Source organism: Patella vulgata, chromosome 2, assembly GCF_932274485.2.
Source record: "Patella vulgata chromosome 2, xgPatVulg1.2, whole genome shotgun sequence".
In the NCBI taxonomy this organism is placed as follows: Eukaryota; Metazoa; Mollusca; class Gastropoda; family Patellidae; genus Patella; species Patella vulgata.
The window spans coordinates 25,790,009-25,807,953 of NC_065880.2; the positions used below are offsets into that span (position 1 = coordinate 25,790,009).

Consider the following 17,945-nt stretch of genomic DNA (forward strand, 5'->3'; position numbering starts at 1 on the left):
AAAACAAGTCGTGTATATGAATGTAAAACGTGAATTGTAAAAAAAGCTGGGATAAGGTACCTGTAAAAAAGAAAGATCAATTTGGTTTTAAAAAAGAAAAGAAAAAAGCAATATACATTTTGATAAAAAAGATGTATTAATAATTTTAACCCGCACAAAGTTAGTCATCTTATTTAGTACATGACCAATTATGAATGTGATTTTAGCTTTCATCTGCTTTTCTAAACAACCACCTCTTACTACACCAGAAACAAAAGGTTACAAGATAAACAACACCAGCATTTAATACATGTATGTATCCATAGTTATAATAATAATTCTAAAATAAAACCCATTCATTCATGGTACCCTCAAAACCTGGTGCATGATCCTCAAATGTGCATAATATTATAAAGAAAAGAAAATTTGCCATCCTCTAAAAGACACCACCAAAGTCTGTCATTGTTTGATAATGTAAAACTTTAATATGAACAGATTCACAAACATGGTGATGGAAGATAGATATTTGTTTAAAATCATGCAGGTAGAAATGTTGTAATAAGTCTTGTACTATAGTCTATGTATAAAGGATTTAAGGTTTTAGGCAAGCTGGATTATAAATAGATTGGTTAATAATTGATACATGTGCCAAAAGAGTTAAATTTTCGGATCTCCAGCACTGACTGCTCACTAGAAGCCCAACAGCTTGGAGTACTGATAAATTATATGGAAGACATTCTAGTCCTTTTTAAAGAGTTATTTAACTATCATTTCTTTAAGTGTTTAGTTCAAACTTCATCACTTGCTACATAAATGAATCACATTGATTTGTCAATTTTGGATATGAAGATGACAGAACGAAGCACTTAGAAACCAGAATTAATGACTCCTTTATATAATCAAGACCTGAATTGTTTTCCATAAATACACATACATGTATCAACCATCACAAACACTTATCTATAGTAAAAATAAAGTGAAATGTAAAGTTATTGTGCTTTGAATCAATGTATTACCATCTTCTTGTGCTTCTACAAAACCTACTGAACCCGTTGAATGGTGTAACGCTAGGAAGAAATAATAGTCAAAATAGCATTAATACTTTGTTTAATATCATCTCTGATCTTGAATATTTTAAATATACATAACATAAAATCATTTTAGTTCTCTCAATATTTTTTATTTCTCTCTAGACCCATGATAATTAGTACAAGGTTTATATTTAATACCAGCATCTATTGAAAAATACAATATCAAGCCTATATGTTACTGCTTACTTTATACAATATCCTTAAAATCTGATGAAAATCAGATTTTCTTTTGTGTTACATATTACATTTATCAGACTCAGTTGTATATTACATCTGACATTGTCTCATGCTCTTAGTAGTATACTGTAAACAGGCAATGAAAATGTTGCTGTTTCAATCAGGCCAAGACAATTTCCTCTGATTTATATATAAACTCACAAAGTCTCAGGAATCTTGCAGCCAACAACACTCAAATATACTGAGATGCCATAAAAGAAATGCAGAAATGATATGACTGAAAGTGCTGGTGAAATGTGATTTTTGGCATAATTGTATGCTGGACATTTATCGCCTCAATAGAATCAACAACCCAAGAAGGCCATAAAAACTTCACTTTACAGTGAAGCATATATAGCCACAAGGGGTAACAATCATGTCCATTTCTAGCAGCTACACACACCAAACAATTTCGTCGCATGGCTGCTTGTGGGATCCTTCTCCTTTCTTCTTGCAATGTCGCTTCCAGGGTATTCTCGCCCTCTTGAATTGACACAATGGCTGGTTCTTGGTGTTCAGGTGCCAATCTTGGCATATGGTTCCATTTTTCACAGAACTGTAGGAGTTGAAAACATCATTCTCATGTGTCATCTTCATGATCTGATGTTGTTACATTCACATTTTCAAGTGTATCTTTGCACTTACGATCAATAATGCCTTTCCACTTCTACCCCAATGAGAGAGAGAGAGAGAGAGAGAGAGAGAGAGATGTTGTTTAACTGTCCACCCTCACAAACTAGGACATTTCGGGACTAACATGGTTCACTTTTATTTCAATAATTCACTTACCCATTGCGGTCTTTAGCATTGGGAGGAAACCGGAGGACCTAGAGAAAACCCACAAGGTTGTACAAACGAACAACCTTACCCCTTGTCACGTACAAGTGGGGAATCAAAACCACGCCACTTGACATAATGACAGGCCTTCTGATCCAACGCGCATACAATATCCATAATTAAGACAAGTGCACAACAAGACAAGATGTCAAGATATTAGGATTTCAAGATAATATATTGAGATCATTGGAATCTCAAGATGTCAGAATGTATTGTGGTTAGGATCTCAACCAGTATCTAGGAAGTTTAGATAATTATGTTGAGATTTTAGGATCTTCAAAACAATTATGTTGAGATGTATTAGAATCTTGAGACAATTACACTGAGATTTAAGGAACTTGAGATAATAAATGTCAAGATATCAGGATTATTAAGAACAGGTAATCAGAAGCATCATTTAATACAGGTGATTATATGGTCTTAGTTAAAGTAAGTGTAAAGTATATATGTAAATTAGCAGACCACCCCACCCGAAACCCCCACATTTCCCCAAAAGAAAGAGAGATATGTTTTCTTTTACATATCATGGAACGAATCTAATAAAAAAGTAAGAGTTATGATTTTAAGTTGTTTCTAATAAGAAAGAAGTATGACTTATGATTTTAATTTAATAATCGGATGCCATGCAAGATACGCCCACATTTTGCAAGAGATGGACAGAAAACAAGCTTGAAAAAAAGAAAAGTGATTTTTCGTACAATCAAAGCCATAATCCAGGAAGTTATGGTCCGATTTGCACGGATATAGTACGGAACCAAGATTTTTGAGATATTACCGGGTACATACTTTCATACTATTTGCGCACAAGGAGCGGTGATTTTGTAGAGCAGTTCTGTCTGATTTCACAAAATTCGAAATCAACCATCATTAGGGTGTAACAGTGATACTTTAAAATGTATTTTAAAATATTTTTTAAAATCGAATAAAAATTGTCACCTCTAGAGGTTCCACAAATTAAAATCACGATTTTTTCGTACAACCTGGGGCCATAATCCAGGAAGTTACAAATCGATATGTGCAAATATCATAAGGAACCGAGATCTTTGGGTCATAAACATACATTTCAAGTTTCATTAACATCAGATTAAAATTATGAAGTTACGGTCCGATACATGTCGAGATCTTTTGGAGATAAACCTACATTTCAAGTTTTGTCAAAATCTGATAAAAATTGTAAACTGTAGAGTATCCACAAACAAACTGTGGACGGAAGGACAGGGGCAACGACAATATACATTCACATGAAAATGTGGGCGCATAAAAATAACTCTTAAGTTTTTAGAAGTATACAATTGATAGATGTTCGGTGAAATGAATGTAAATTCACACAAGTGTAGTATAGAAGAACCGTTGTAGTATAAATTATATCCACTGTTTGTTCTGGTTGAAAATACTTACGCATTTTTACTACATCAACTGATTGTGTGACTTAAAATATAAACATAAAATTTTTGTTACAGTGTAATGTAGATATTACAATTGTTTGGAATAATATATCATAACTTCGGGAGTCACATGTTAAACCAAAATGTCAAATTTTTTAAAGCTCATGTTACGGATGCAGACTAACGGATGTAGAAGCTATTAATTATATGGACGAGGTGCTTGAAACAGCATCAATTAGAGACTAGAAAGGTCTATAGAGAACAAGACATTCAAATATTGAGTCAGCATGTCTATTTCTTGATTTTATATACTCTCTCCACAGGTGAATTGATGTGGGCTGATATGTGCTGCTATTTTAAACCTCAAAAGTTAAACAAAAAGGTATCCAATAAATCACCTTCACCTTCTTTAAAGTACATGAAAACATTGATGGATAAACATATATGACGATTATTTCAAAACTATGAAATCAAAACAAGAACATTCAATCAAATATTACACACCACTTAAGCTAAAAGTCACAAATGATTTCTTCCTGCAAATAGTCTAATGATTCATGATATAAATAAAATCTTACTAAATAATAAGTAACAGTACATTTAACTATCAAACTGTTTACTATTAAATAAACAATTCCGTAATCTAGAGACACATCTAGTTTTTGTATAATCTACACTAAAATAAAGCTAGTTCTATATGGAAAGAGGGGGGGGGGTCATGGACCATTTACAAGTAGCGGCAGTGCTTTGGTTCTAATGACATCTATATCAACAAATTAGAATACAAATGAAATGATTTGTCAAAAAGATTCACATGGGAAAAAAATGGATGTAAAAAGATTTGAGCGACTTATTTTGAAAGAGATTGTTAAGTATTCGTCAAAAAGATTCACATGGGAAAAAAACGGATGTAAAAAGTTTTAAGTGACTTATTTTGAAAGAGATTGTTAAGTATTTGTCAAAAAAAAAGAATGGATGTTTATGAATAAAATAACAAACAGAATACATAATTTTAATTTGTCATAAAAATTCATGTAGGAGTTAAGATAAATAAAAACAGTGAACAGTTTTCAGGGCATTGCGTACTCTAAAATGCACATTTTAAAGCTAGCACCGTTAAGTTTTGTTCATAAGATATGACATTTTCTGTTATTTGGGGTGATAAACTACATATTAATCATGAAAGAAATACCAATTTTATTTACCAACTTTGTTCCAAAGTTGGCCTAAGAGCATGATAATAAAGGGTGCTGAATTTTCTCAGTTATTCCTGCATGGATTTTATTCAAATTTGGCATGAACAATGCTAAATGCATGCCCAAGAAAGATGTGGGTCACATTTTGGCTATAGAGCATGGTTTGTCTAGTATCTATCGAAATGGCAAAAAAAGATGAGTTTTCTTCAAAATTCTATAAGTTCATGCTAAAAAGAGTTATTGATAATCCCTCCAGTAGTTTGAAAGAGGAGGTTATTTATAAGCGACATTTCGACACCAAAGACGTTAATAAATATCTACTCAAAAGTTGATTAAAATCTTTGTTCATTATTTACCTTCAAGCGAGATTTTGTGATTTTTGGTAAATTCTTTGAATACGTTCACAACAAGTTTAAAAATACAACAATTCGGATGTAAAAAGCAAATATTTACTTCAGTGCACTACCCCACTGCACTCACAATCATTTTATACATTCAAATATGATAGTCTTCGACCATCAAGAAAAGAAACTCAGTGATGTTCCAATTTTGATAGATGGTAAACCATGGATAATCACGTCATAGAGAGAATTCCTTCTGGTCACGTGACTTAATTGGGATAAATCATCCAGTGTGAAAGTGAAACTGTTTCTGGAGGCAGCCATGATTGTTTACTGCAGATCATATGATCAATGTGTACGACGTCATAATTTATTCAACAACTGATCTAAGTCAGGGAAACCTTTTCGTTTGCTATAAATATTTTTTTTCTTACTGCTCTGAGTTATTTCACACATGGAACAAGTGCATATCTTAGACTACTCAACACCCTTAAGACATATTCATTTTGAAAGAAATCGTAAAAGTTTATAATAACTAAGAGAATATACATAATTTATTTGTCATAATGATTCATAAATGTGAAAAGATTTCAAAGAAAGTCTGAAATAAAGTGATTTTCATTTCCAATTGATCAAAAGAGCAAGTAAAGACTGAGAAATGAAAGAATTTGTATTTTTGGCATGGACACCAAAAATAATAGCTTCACAGTGATAGAGAATAGCAGATTGACAATGAACATAGAAGAAAAAACATATTTATTGGAATGATGAGCTATCTATACTATAGCAGAAGTTAAGCCTACTATAAATACTACGGTAATCACTATCAGATACAAATACCTAAAATAGCAGCCGCTCCTTTCTTGAACAGTGCCACTTAATAAAATAAAAATAATCAAATCTACTGTCTGCTTTAAATAACAAATTTATCTATGTATAAGAGATTATTGCAAAATTTCAACACTTGTGTCCAAACAATTCTTGGAACTAGGTGGGTGGATTGAACAAGACCGCAGATACAAAATGATATATTAAATGTCGGTTATTTGGACTTAGATTAACATTAGAATTATAACCAATAATACATATGTCATTATGTCTGAATTCCGACCGATTATCAACTGTTAGCATGTGCACACACTGGCATGGTTATTTAATCCAGAATCATTCAAAGCGAAAAAATTGGTTAGAAAACCGTCATAAATTTTACGCTAGATTTACGTCATTTTCTGACGTAAAAGTAACCATAACCATTATCAGTTAAAAGTAACGTAAATTTGACAATAACATTTTACCACTATTGGACGCTAACCAAAATGACGTAAACTTTATGTAAATCTAACGATCAATGTTAACTGGGAAACTTGCATCAAAATCCATCTGTGTCAACATTTTCATACTCTGTCGTTGAGGATGGGCAGGTGAGCTATTCGTTTGGATGCAAGTGTTGAAATTTTGCCACCATCCTTTATAAAAAGAACGTTCTAGTTCTAAGTTAAATATTACTGTGTTTTGAGTGAATATAAATTGATCTATGTATAAAGAATATTGTAAGGTATATCATTACTGTGTTTTAATGGAAAATACTAATCTAGAACTAAATAATAAATAGACATAATAATTATAAGTTGATTTCGAAAATGCTTTCACGGTTTATGTTCTTTCAAGTATACATGTACACGAAGGTTCATTAAAAGCAATTTTCATTTTGTTTGTAAGGCATCAGAAAGATGGTAAAACAACTGAGAGGGAAAACACCTACTCATTAAGATGTTTGCGAAAAGTTAAATGGAAAGGCTATATCATATGATATCAAATCATTTAACATGCACAAACATCCTACTCCTCACTATCAGATTGCGTACATTTGCTTGTTTGAGCTCCATTGCTCACCTTAAGACTGATACACTGAGTTTACTTATACTTTACATAGACTAACGCAAACCAAATCAAAATGAATAATATGTAAAACAAGAAAATACAAATAGATATCTATATATATAGCATAAGCATCTAAAAGATAACTGGATTATATTGATGTAATTTGATTATTATCAATATTTACTATATAGTTTATTTATAAGGCAAGGAGAAAAAGCTACAGTTCTGATGGTATATATAACTGAAATAACATTTGAACCTACTGCAATAAATATTTAAACTTATCTGGTGAAAAATGTTTACCGTATCTCATAATATCAGCTTATTAATCACACTTTTATGAAGAGGTGTCTTAAAAGAACACTTTGTGGTTTAAAAGTTTTACTTTTCACCTGCCACCAAATTTAAAATAATTTAGATAAATCATATATATTATACAGGTTATTTTTTCATGAGCATAAAATAACACACTGACAGTTTAGCACCATCATGAAGCATTCTAGGAACTGCAGTAGGTCCAAATTGGCAGCAGTTACGCAGGTGTAAGAGTCATTATGCTTAAAGGAGCTAAATCGCTCATATTTGGGACCTAGAAATTGACACAAGTGGGTCGCAACTCATATAATACCGTAATATGAATGTATATAAACTGATTTACATTCAATCGTTTCCGTTTTTACTCTAATTTCAAATCAGTTATGTTCCGTGAAATAAGCCAGCAGTCTCAATCGAGTGCAAATTCCTAGCGTCTGGTTATTCCAGTCTACATAAGCCGTTTGGTTTGGTGCAATATGTCTAGCCTCGTTCCTCTAGTCTCTTGCTAGAACTGGGGCTGAAACGCATTACGGTACACTATTCGTGTACCAATGGTAAAATATTTATTTTGTCTTATTGGATATCAGAAGCCCACCCTTTTCCGGTAAGATCACAGCATCAATGTTGTTTTAAATTGACAAATAATTCGTGTTTTAAATGTTGAAGATTTTGGATGATATTGAGTTAGAGACTTAGCTCCTTTAAAACTAACACTGTATTACATGTTTCTACTTATTAGACTAAAGATATCCGATATACTAATCTTATACCAGATTATCTACAGCTTATCCAGTACCTATATATATATATAATCTATGATAAGTGTTATAATCCTATACTAATTGCATAGTTATAATATATATACTTACATGGTCTACACCGACATTTCTTTATAGCTCTTACATCAGTAACACCATTATGACAATTCTTACAATAGTAAAAAGCTCTGAAATTTAAGAATACATATCAGAATGCCGCTTTGTGTTACAAATGATATGAGGTGTATAACATCTTGTTTTTCTGCATCGAGTTAATGAAGATGGCATATGCCATGCAGTGTCCTATGAGAAAAAGTTTTCCCAGACTATTCTTATTTCAATTTCCAACTGACAGGGGATCTTTAACGTGCTACCAGTGGTATAAACTGTCCTGCACTTTTGACCTTGGAAAACCAGACTGGAAAATCCTGAAGAATTTTCGCATCCAACTAATCGAACCCAGGCCCCCCGGTTACAAGTGTGTGTTACAATTGATCTAAAATGTCAATACAGTTCATTTTGTATCCATCAATAAAATTATAGCCATGATTGACATTTTGTATTAACTCCATTCATTTGTCAGGTATTTTAAAATAAAATCTATAGATATAAATACATGACCTAATATATGATGTTTATTGAAGTTCTTTCATTGTTTACCTTTTAACTTCTTCTGCTGATTCAGCAATAAAAAAACCTTGCGTAGCGTTTTCTATTTTAACTTTTGGACCGGGATTAATAGCTAACGTACTCTCTCTGGTTTCTTCTTGTCGTACTTCTATAGCCAATAATAACAACTTTAACTTCGAGAAACATAACCTGTAAAAACATAGAAAAGGAATGGTGTTAAATGTGTCATCAACACAATATTCATTTTCATACCAACATTCAATTTTCTGTGGACACATGTGCAATGCAAGAGAGGAGAATTTTCACCGTGTCTCTGCTTACTCTTCACTTAATCAGTACTGCCAAAAGTTTTATTTTATGTTAATACCAACGTGTCCAAATAACAAGGCAACGTTTGGCAGGGGCTACCCCTTGGGAACTCGTGAGATTTTTCTCAGTCAGTGCCGAGGTTACAAGCCCTTAGCACCCAAAAAAGAAATCTTAATTTTAAAGATTGGGGTATGTGTGTACATGAGGCAATCAAGAGGAATTAAATAATTGCCATTAGATTTTGATTTAACGCACGGTTATGGTTTAACAAGACAGAAGGTTCGTATAGATTTTCAATATTTATAATTCAACAAAATATGGACTGAACAGTTTTGTTTAAAATTTAAAATCCCCAAAATGTAGGTTATATAATGTCTTTTGTTAGCAAATACAAATCAAATATACTGAACTTCTGGACTGACCAATTTCATTAATTTTAGGACCAATAGTTCTTTTTGATGATCTGTATTATTAAACTCTTCTTCTGACTCGTCCATTTTATGAAGAGTGTTATTAAATAAATGTATATTTCTTGTGGTCTCAAGTTTAGTTTGTTAGTTTTACTTACTCTGCAGCTTCAGGAAATGTTAAACCATTAAACGCACTAGATAAATATTCTGTATACATCTCCATAGCTGTACCTCTCATATAATCTGTCTGCCATTGACTTAATTCAACATTCTACAATAATACATCATAATTATACAGTTAAACATTCTACAATAATGCTTCATAATAATAAACATCATTCAACATTTTATATTTGTTCAAGTGTTAAGAACACATCTAATTTTCACTTCTCTGGGAGTTTTATTGTTTTCTTTTGCTTCAATATCATTAGTAATATTGATGACATAAATTTTTATTTTCATTTATTTCATGATCATGGTCATTTGTACATACTTGTTGTATAGTTCTCACATGCATTCTTCAACCTAATAGTAAGTGCAGGGGGATCCCACTACATACAAACAAAGCAGAAAAGACAAACCTGCGGACAAGACACAAACTAGGCAAGACATTGCAACCCCCACTGCGATCATAGTCAATTATACATACTTCTTATATAGTTCTTATGTGAATTCTCATGACTTAAAAGTTAATGAATTACCGTTTTAAAAGATCTCATTGTAAATAAGTTGGCCATTAATGTAGAGAAGCCTGGTGCTAGACAACTTTGAGCAATAAAACCAAGTTTTAACTCAGCAACACAAACAGCATCATCTCCTCTCTTCCAATCCCAACTTGGTATATTTAGTAAATATGCCTGTAAATATAACCAAATAAATAATCACCAAAACTATAAAAATATGCTTACTCTTTGTGGAACACTTAGGACCACTTCCATCTATTTGGAATGGATTATGATCAATGTCTTATCAACATTTTGAGACTAAAATACAAATTGAATTCAAACAGCCAAGGGATCTTTGATTTACACTACCAATTTGTATTTTTGTCAAAACCTAATAACATTTCTTGTCAGCCATGCAGCTGCTTCTCGTGAAAGTAAGAACCAGCAGACTTGAAAAGTCCCAATATTTTATTCTCGGCCCATACCAAGTTTTCGATCCAGAAAAGTCAGGTTCCTAACTCGTCCCCTTCATTCATTTGGAAAACTGATGTTGAATCAGATTAAAGATGCATTATGTAGAGAGCTGACAGTTCTCGGTAAAATAGTTAAAAGATAGATAATGAAAAGGGAATATATTGGAAATTTCAGTCAAATTACTTAATTCTGATCAGAGTTATGGTGTAGTATAGATTGTTATTGCTACTGTTGTTACGATAGTAGAAAAATTCTCAATTATCCATTTTTTAATTAAATCATTAACTTGCGATCATGTTTAAATCTGTAGAAAATTTCAATCATCCAATAGTCTAGAGAGATAATTATGGGCTTGGCATGTAAATAAATCGTCGCCTGAAAACCAAAGTGTTCTATGTCCACTTTTGGTAAAATTGGAGTTATTGCCCTTTACCGCCAAATTAGGCTCTATTCTATCTATTTATGAAATTTTTAGCCTTAAATATGAAAATAGAGGTGATTTCTCAACAATTATCACCGTACTATCTCCACTTTCTTAGCCCTCTATGAATTCTAGAGTGTTCTATGTGATTAACCAATGACGAATGTCAGATTTGTCACGTTACTTGGAGATAGTATAAATTGGTTTTGAAGTTCTGTTGGAGGGAAAGTACAAACGTCAGGTAACAATATTTGATTTTTCTTAACACCTATCTGATGTTTCTAACACTTTTCATGCCTATCAAATCCTTTTGATCCAAGGATTTGTACTGATGCTTTATATTTTAATTTACTTTAGACATCTGTGTTAAAATGATGCATTTGTTTACTTATGGAGATAGAACACTATGGATGTGAAGTATAGAAGAGATAATAATAAGAGTTGCAATACACATAGAACAATTATCAATCATTTCATCTTATATATCAATTAATCTACATTCCAAACTGAACGTTAAACCCAATTTCATTTCGTTTATATTTCAGGAACATTAAACTCAAAATGTCAGTTTTCTTAGACTTCAATGATGTTTTATCCATGATAACAAAAGATGACGAAGAACAAGAAGCTGATTTTGAAGCAGTTGAACCAGTCATAGAACTAGGCCTACACCCTTCAAAAGGGGATACACAAAGTGATATACAGATATTCCAATCTGTTGAATCTCCAGTTTCAAGTTCACCAGCTGAGATATCTACTGATGAAATTTTAGATTCCCCAGCCGATGTTAGTACTGATGAATGGGTGCCAAATGATGATGAAGAGAATTCTGATAGCGATAAATCCCAAAGTAATGATAATAATAGTACAGATCGAAATAATGATGACGAAAATATAAGATCAAGAAAAAGAAAAAGGGATATAAACAAGTGGAAAAAATGTGAACGGAAACGTCAAAGGCAAGCTGGAGAAGCCTATACAGGTTCTAGAGGTCAAGCTATTCCCAAACGAAATGTTAAAACAAAAAAGGATTGTGTAGGGAGCTGTAAATTTAAATGTTGTACCAAGGTATCACACTTAGATAGGCAAAACATTTTTGCTGCGTTTTGGTCTTTAAATGACAACGAAAAGAACCATTTCTACTCAAAAACAATAGACAGGGCAGTTAAATCCAGAAATAGATCTAAAGATAAAAGTAGGAGAACATTTTCTTATATTTACAATTTCTATATTGAGGACTCTAAAATAAGAGTTTGCAAGGTCTTTTATTTGTCAACTCTTGATATATCCCAACGGAGAATTTCCTACTACTTTGAAAAAAAACATGATACCGCTTCTTCAACACCGATGTGTGGTGATCAAAGAGGAAGTAAAACAAAGGATAGAATAAATCAAGAAAATAAAGATTTTGTACGCGAGCATATTCGATCATTCCCAAAAATAGAATCTCACTACTGTAGACAATCAACTACAAAAGAATACCTTGAGAATGATCTCAGTATCACGAAGATGTACAGGTTGTATCTTGAAAGGTGTGAACAAGATAGAAAAGATTCTGTTAAGGAGCATATTTACAGACAAATATTCAATACAGAATTTAATCTCAGCTTTTTCTCACCCAAAAAAGATAGATGTGATAAATGTGAAGAATTTAGAATGAAAGAAAGGTGTAATCTTTTAGATGAGGAAATTATTGAATTGAATAGAAAACATGTAGAGTCAAAACTTGCTACGAAAGTTGAAAGAGACAATGATAGACAAGGAACAGATATGGTTGTTTGCTTCGACTTAGAGAATGTAATATCATGTCCTAGAGCAAATATTTCAAGTTTCTTCTACCGCAGAAAATTAAGTGTGTATAATCTGACAGCTCATTGCTCTTCCAACTCCAGTGCTTACTGTGCTATATGGCATGAAAAATTGGCCGGTAGAGGCTCAAATGAGATAGCCAGTGCATTAATTGTCATACTCGAAAAAATCGTGGAAGAATACAATCCCAAAACAATCACGCTTTGGTCAGACTCTTGCGTTCCCCAAAATAGAAATTCAGCTATAGCATTTTCCCTTAAAGACTTTCTGCAAAAGCACCAGGTAGATGTCATTCATCAGAAATATTGTGAACCCGGACATTCAGCTATCCAAGAAGTAGATAGTATTCACAGCTGTATTGAACGACGACTTTCGCAACAAGAAACATTCAGTCCTCTTGGGGTGATGAATTGTCTGAAAACCTGTATGAGAAAACCAGTTACAATTATTCAAATGAGGGAGGGTCATTTCAAGAACTATCTGGAATCATCCAAGCTTCTAAACTTTAGAAGTGTACCATTTTCGAAAGTTAAGCAGATTTCATACCGTAAAGATGCGACATATCAAATAGAATATAAATTATCCTTCGAAGAAGGACACACTGCAAACAGTTGCTCCATACGTTCACAAAATATGAAGAGACGTCTTTCTTCACCAGAAAGGTGGCCAGCTGTTAAATGTATCCACAAGAAGATGCAACTTTCCCAAGAAAAAATTAAAGATTTAAGAGCTATGTTAAAGTTTATGACACCAAAAGATAAAGTCTTTATGTCTAAATTGACTGAATAAGATGTTATTAATGATCGTCAAGACACTGATGTTTATATTGAAGTCTATTTCTTTTATATTGTTCATGTATCATCTATAGACTACATCATATGGAATGTATTTTAATGTTCTTAGTTGAGACTGATGTTGAAACTGATCTACCAGGAGTTCCAAGTTCCAAGAACCAGACATGCATGCTAATAATTTTTTCAATCTCTGTGTATTAAATGTCAGATATTACAATATTAGTAAACATTTAGTTCAATTAATCTGTTATTATTATTATAAAGCTGAACCGGTCAAGGAGGTTTTCATGGCCTCTAACTATGATCGAGTGAGTGAGTGAGAGAGTGAGAGAGAGAGAGAGAGAGAGAGCAAACATGATACCATTTTATTCTGATAATACCCATGTGCTTAGAGGGGTATAGTGGGGGAGGGGGGGGGCTTAGAAAACACACGAGGTTGGGTAAGCGAGCCAACTTTTTGTCACGTACAAGTCAAGTTTGGGTTCGAAATCATGCCACTAAATGACAGACCTTATAGTCTATAGCGAACACGTGAGCTTCCCCCTTCTTAAACACCCATAATTGGATAAAATTACCAGTTACATTTCCTGTGCATGTTCATATGCATATATAATGGACATAGAACATTTTGGATTTCAGTTTGAACGATTTCAGATTTAGGAAAATGTTCTATTTCCAAACAAAAAAATCGTTTTTTAGCTTTATTTCTCATTATTTCATCTAAAATTGATGCTCCAAATTCAGGTATAATTCATATGCATGTGATGTAAAATAATAAACAACTGATGGCCAATAATATAAACAAATGTACAGTGTCAAACATTTGATCTCATTTTTCTCAAAACAGAGGTAATTGGAAATAGAACAATATGGTTTTCAGGCGACGAAATGTCTAATTAATGATTTTTATAACATTTAAGGTCAAACATAATGCATCTTTAACTCTTGGTTCCTAAATCCTTATGAGAGGTAATTTCATAAATAAATATTAATTTGATTAGTAAGTCAAATTCAAATGTTGTTTTATAAAGATTATGTAAAATTATGTAAATAAATACCTTATTATGATACTGTAGTAATTGTACTATAACTTTGATGTCTGAATGATAATTTTTTATAGAGATAACTCTCATTATATTAGATGCATCTTCTTGATCAGGATCCTGACAATATTTATTAGCTAATACCAGACATGCATCTGCTGATCGAATCTGTAATATAAAATTAAAATATACATAAATCTGAGTTTCTTTTCCACACAAAACTTTTCAGATCCATATCCAATCTATCTTATTATTGGTTTGATTCTGGAAAAGACTACGATACCAGAACCAATAATATGGGGGTCAAGTGCAGACAGGCAGTATTCAGCTGTCAGGAGCAACTCTTGTTTCAGTTATATTTGCCGGACTGGCAGTGATAGTGGCCGGCTTGAAAATTTATCTGTCAGTCAATATACATGCCTTAAAAATGACTGAAAGTGAAACCTGTGGTCACGAGACAATGACTGATCAAAAGACCAATTCTTATTTAACTGGCACAGCAGAGTTAAAATAGTCAATGGATGTAATACTTATAGGCAATTTCTGTTATCTTAAGGAACTTTCCTACTGGTGACCAACATTGTATTTTTTTTTATATAGGGAGCAAAACAGAGTGTTGTTTTGCAGTACGAGAAAGCCTCTAAGTAATCTTACACCAATGTTATCAACAGCCGACAGAGGGTCTAAGAGTTACCCTTGCCATACCAAACTTAATTTCTCCTGATACATACTTAGTTCAAGAAAACAACTTAATATCATGATAATGATATAAATAGGTAAAGTAGGTGAAGGATGTGTACAACTAACCTTGGTTCGTTCTAGATCATTAGCATCCATTACTGTTCCTTGGAAGAATTCAACTTGAGTAAAATGTCTTTTCAATAAACCTTCTAATTCTAAATCTGGTAAACCCCTGAAATAAATCATAACTACATGTATATGAAGGTATATAAAAAGCTCTTCCCTTTCTTCTTATACAAGTCATTTCTATATTTCTGATACCTACCTTATGCTTACATTTATATATGAAAACCTATTCCTTTCTACTAGTGTTATCATAGCTGTCATTTTCTTTCTTATCTTTGTCAGAATCTTGGTTCACTTTCAAAATCACTTTCACTGCCGTAATCTGACCCATCAATATCTTGGTAAGAGCTATAGTGCATCTGTTGTATTTTGTCGTTTAGAACACATAATTCATTGCAAGATATCCGAAAATCGAAATGTAAACAAGTAGAGGGAAGTCGCTATTACACCAGACCCGGAGTAAGTTGACTGGCATTTTAATTGGCTATTTTGTTAATGTTTTGGAAGCGTGTCAGAAGACACGCCCACAAGCCGCAAAATCGACATCTTGGGACGATAGGATAGAACGTCAAAGCCAGTTTACAACATTTTGGGTTCTAAGAGTTGATTATAGAAATTCCAAGTGCAAGGTGGTTACTGTCATCAAGATGTGATAACTACCGGTATCTTAACATCAAGAGATTACTTCAAAAATGCATATAAGCACCACATTAAATATACATATTAAACTTACTTATGTATAAAGACAATTTCTACATCAACATCCTCTCTATCCTTATGTAGAAAATCTTTTAAAAAGTTCTGAACAGATTCGTAAGTAATATGCCCACAAACAACAATATGTCTGAAATAAAATATATTTGATCATATAATAAAACGGTTCATAATGTCCTGATTACTGTTATAATTCAACACAGTCAAACTCCTAAAAGTGATCTGTTGGATTTTGTAGAGATCAGAAATGAAATGAAATGGGGTTTAACATTTTACTATTCTGAATTCAAACTACAACTGCCAGGGGATCTTCAACGTACTGCCAATGGTATACCATAGGCGTACGGGGAAATTTTTGACTGGGGGGGCGGTGGTGGTTGGTGCCCAAAAGATGTAGTTAGGTTCTTAGTATGTTACATAATAATAATAAATTCGCTGTTAAATTGGACACATTCAAGAACGCAATATTATTTTATACAACTTTTACAAAGTACAATTGTGTGTCCAAATTTTCCCAGCATTTGGTGCCCAAAATGTTAAATTGGACACATTCAAGAACGCAATATTATTTTATACAACTTTTACAAAGTACAATTGTGTGCCCAAATTTTCCCAGCATTTGGTGCCCAAAATGGGGGGGCGGCCCGTACGCCTATGTGGTATACATTGGATTTCCGAGAATTTTAATGCATCGGGAAGAATAAACACTTTTCTACTGACTGAAATATACTATGGAACTTTCCTGTTGTAAAATTTTAATGAAACAAACACCAATAAAAACACACTACCTTTTCCCCCTTTCCTTTTTATATGTTCCGCCATATTTTTGGCGTCTGCCTAAAATTTCTACTATTTCAGGTATAAAGCTGGTAAACAAACCCTAAAATATATAATTTTATGTAATTGTATCCAATTCTGTTATAATTTGCTTCATGAGACATGAGAGAGAGGGTTTAACATCCACTCAACTAGGTCATTTCGGAACAAACATGGGTTTCAATACTTTCCTTCGAACCTATAACTTCCATTGATAATAGTGCACATGTGTTTCATCATGAGGTCATTCAACTGCTTACTTCATAAGAAACCCTTGCTTCAATATGAGTATTTAAGCAAATCTAGCAATGGGATTTTTAAAGAGGGGTTGGATGGCCAAGTGATCTAGAGTGTTGCGCTTCAAACTCCAGCTAGGAGATAGGGCCGCCTTCTTAACCCACAGGAAAGACCCCTGCGTGTGAACTAAGCATAATAAAATAAAACATTTGTCAGTGATATCACCATCCGTGGAAGCAGACGTTAAACATTAATAGAAGAAGAAAGATTTTTGAAAAGAGTGGAAAAGAAGGTATCATTATCAAAAGTGGTATGCAATAGTCATACAAGCTGACAGCACAATCATCCATCAAACCCCAGCACTACCCCCCCCCCCCCTGTTTTTTTAAGTAATCAATCGTTAATAAGGTGTTTTTAAAAGTAACTGTAAATAAAAACTTACGATACTGATACATATAAAGAAAACAATAAATGTTCTTCCTAATACGGTTGTAGCATAGACATCTCCGAATCCAACTGTTGACATGGTAACCAACAGAAAGTATAAACACTCCCAATAGGTCAATTTTTGTGGATTGGAAAAATTAAAGAAAAAATCGCCTGAATTTTCAACCTGCAAAAAAACCCCAAAAGAAACCGAATGAAATATAGAAAATAACAAATTTGGGTATTACATCAGACGAGTAGTACTTACCAATGTCATAATATCAATGCATTAAGCTAAATGGTTTTACCTTGACGAATGTGAAGAAGGTCCAAAAAAGGGACAAGTAGCATACAGCTAATATCGAATTGGGATGCATTAAATCCATCCATT

General features: G+C 32.9%; 1 protein-coding gene across 7 annotated transcripts in view; it reads right to left on the minus strand.

Annotated features, from left to right (window-relative positions):
* LOC126809837 (calcium-activated potassium channel slowpoke) overlaps positions 1–17,945 on the minus strand; it is an 82,304-nt gene that overhangs the window by 20,097 nt on the left and 44,262 nt on the right. For 5 of the 7 annotated variants that reach the window (XM_050534645.2, XM_050534643.1, XM_050534640.1 and 2 more), the window contains exons 6-15: positions 17,571–17,741; positions 16,864–16,955; positions 16,095–16,205; positions 15,362–15,467; positions 14,570–14,722; positions 10,050–10,205; positions 9,507–9,619; positions 8,660–8,818; positions 8,111–8,187; positions 996–1,046 (exon numbers count right to left, since the gene is read on the minus strand). In XM_050534645.2, coding sequence (XP_050390602.1) covers positions 996–1,046; positions 8,111–8,187; positions 8,660–8,818; positions 9,507–9,619; positions 10,050–10,205; positions 14,570–14,722; positions 15,362–15,467; positions 16,095–16,205; positions 16,864–16,955; positions 17,571–17,741 — 1,189 coding nt within the window. The remainder of the gene's footprint in view (positions 1–995; positions 1,047–8,110; positions 8,188–8,659; positions 8,819–9,506; positions 9,620–10,049; positions 10,206–14,569; positions 14,723–15,361; positions 15,468–16,094; positions 16,206–16,863; positions 16,956–17,570; positions 17,742–17,945) is intronic. The other 2 variants (XM_050534642.1, XM_050534646.1) reach the window with 1 other exon arrangement.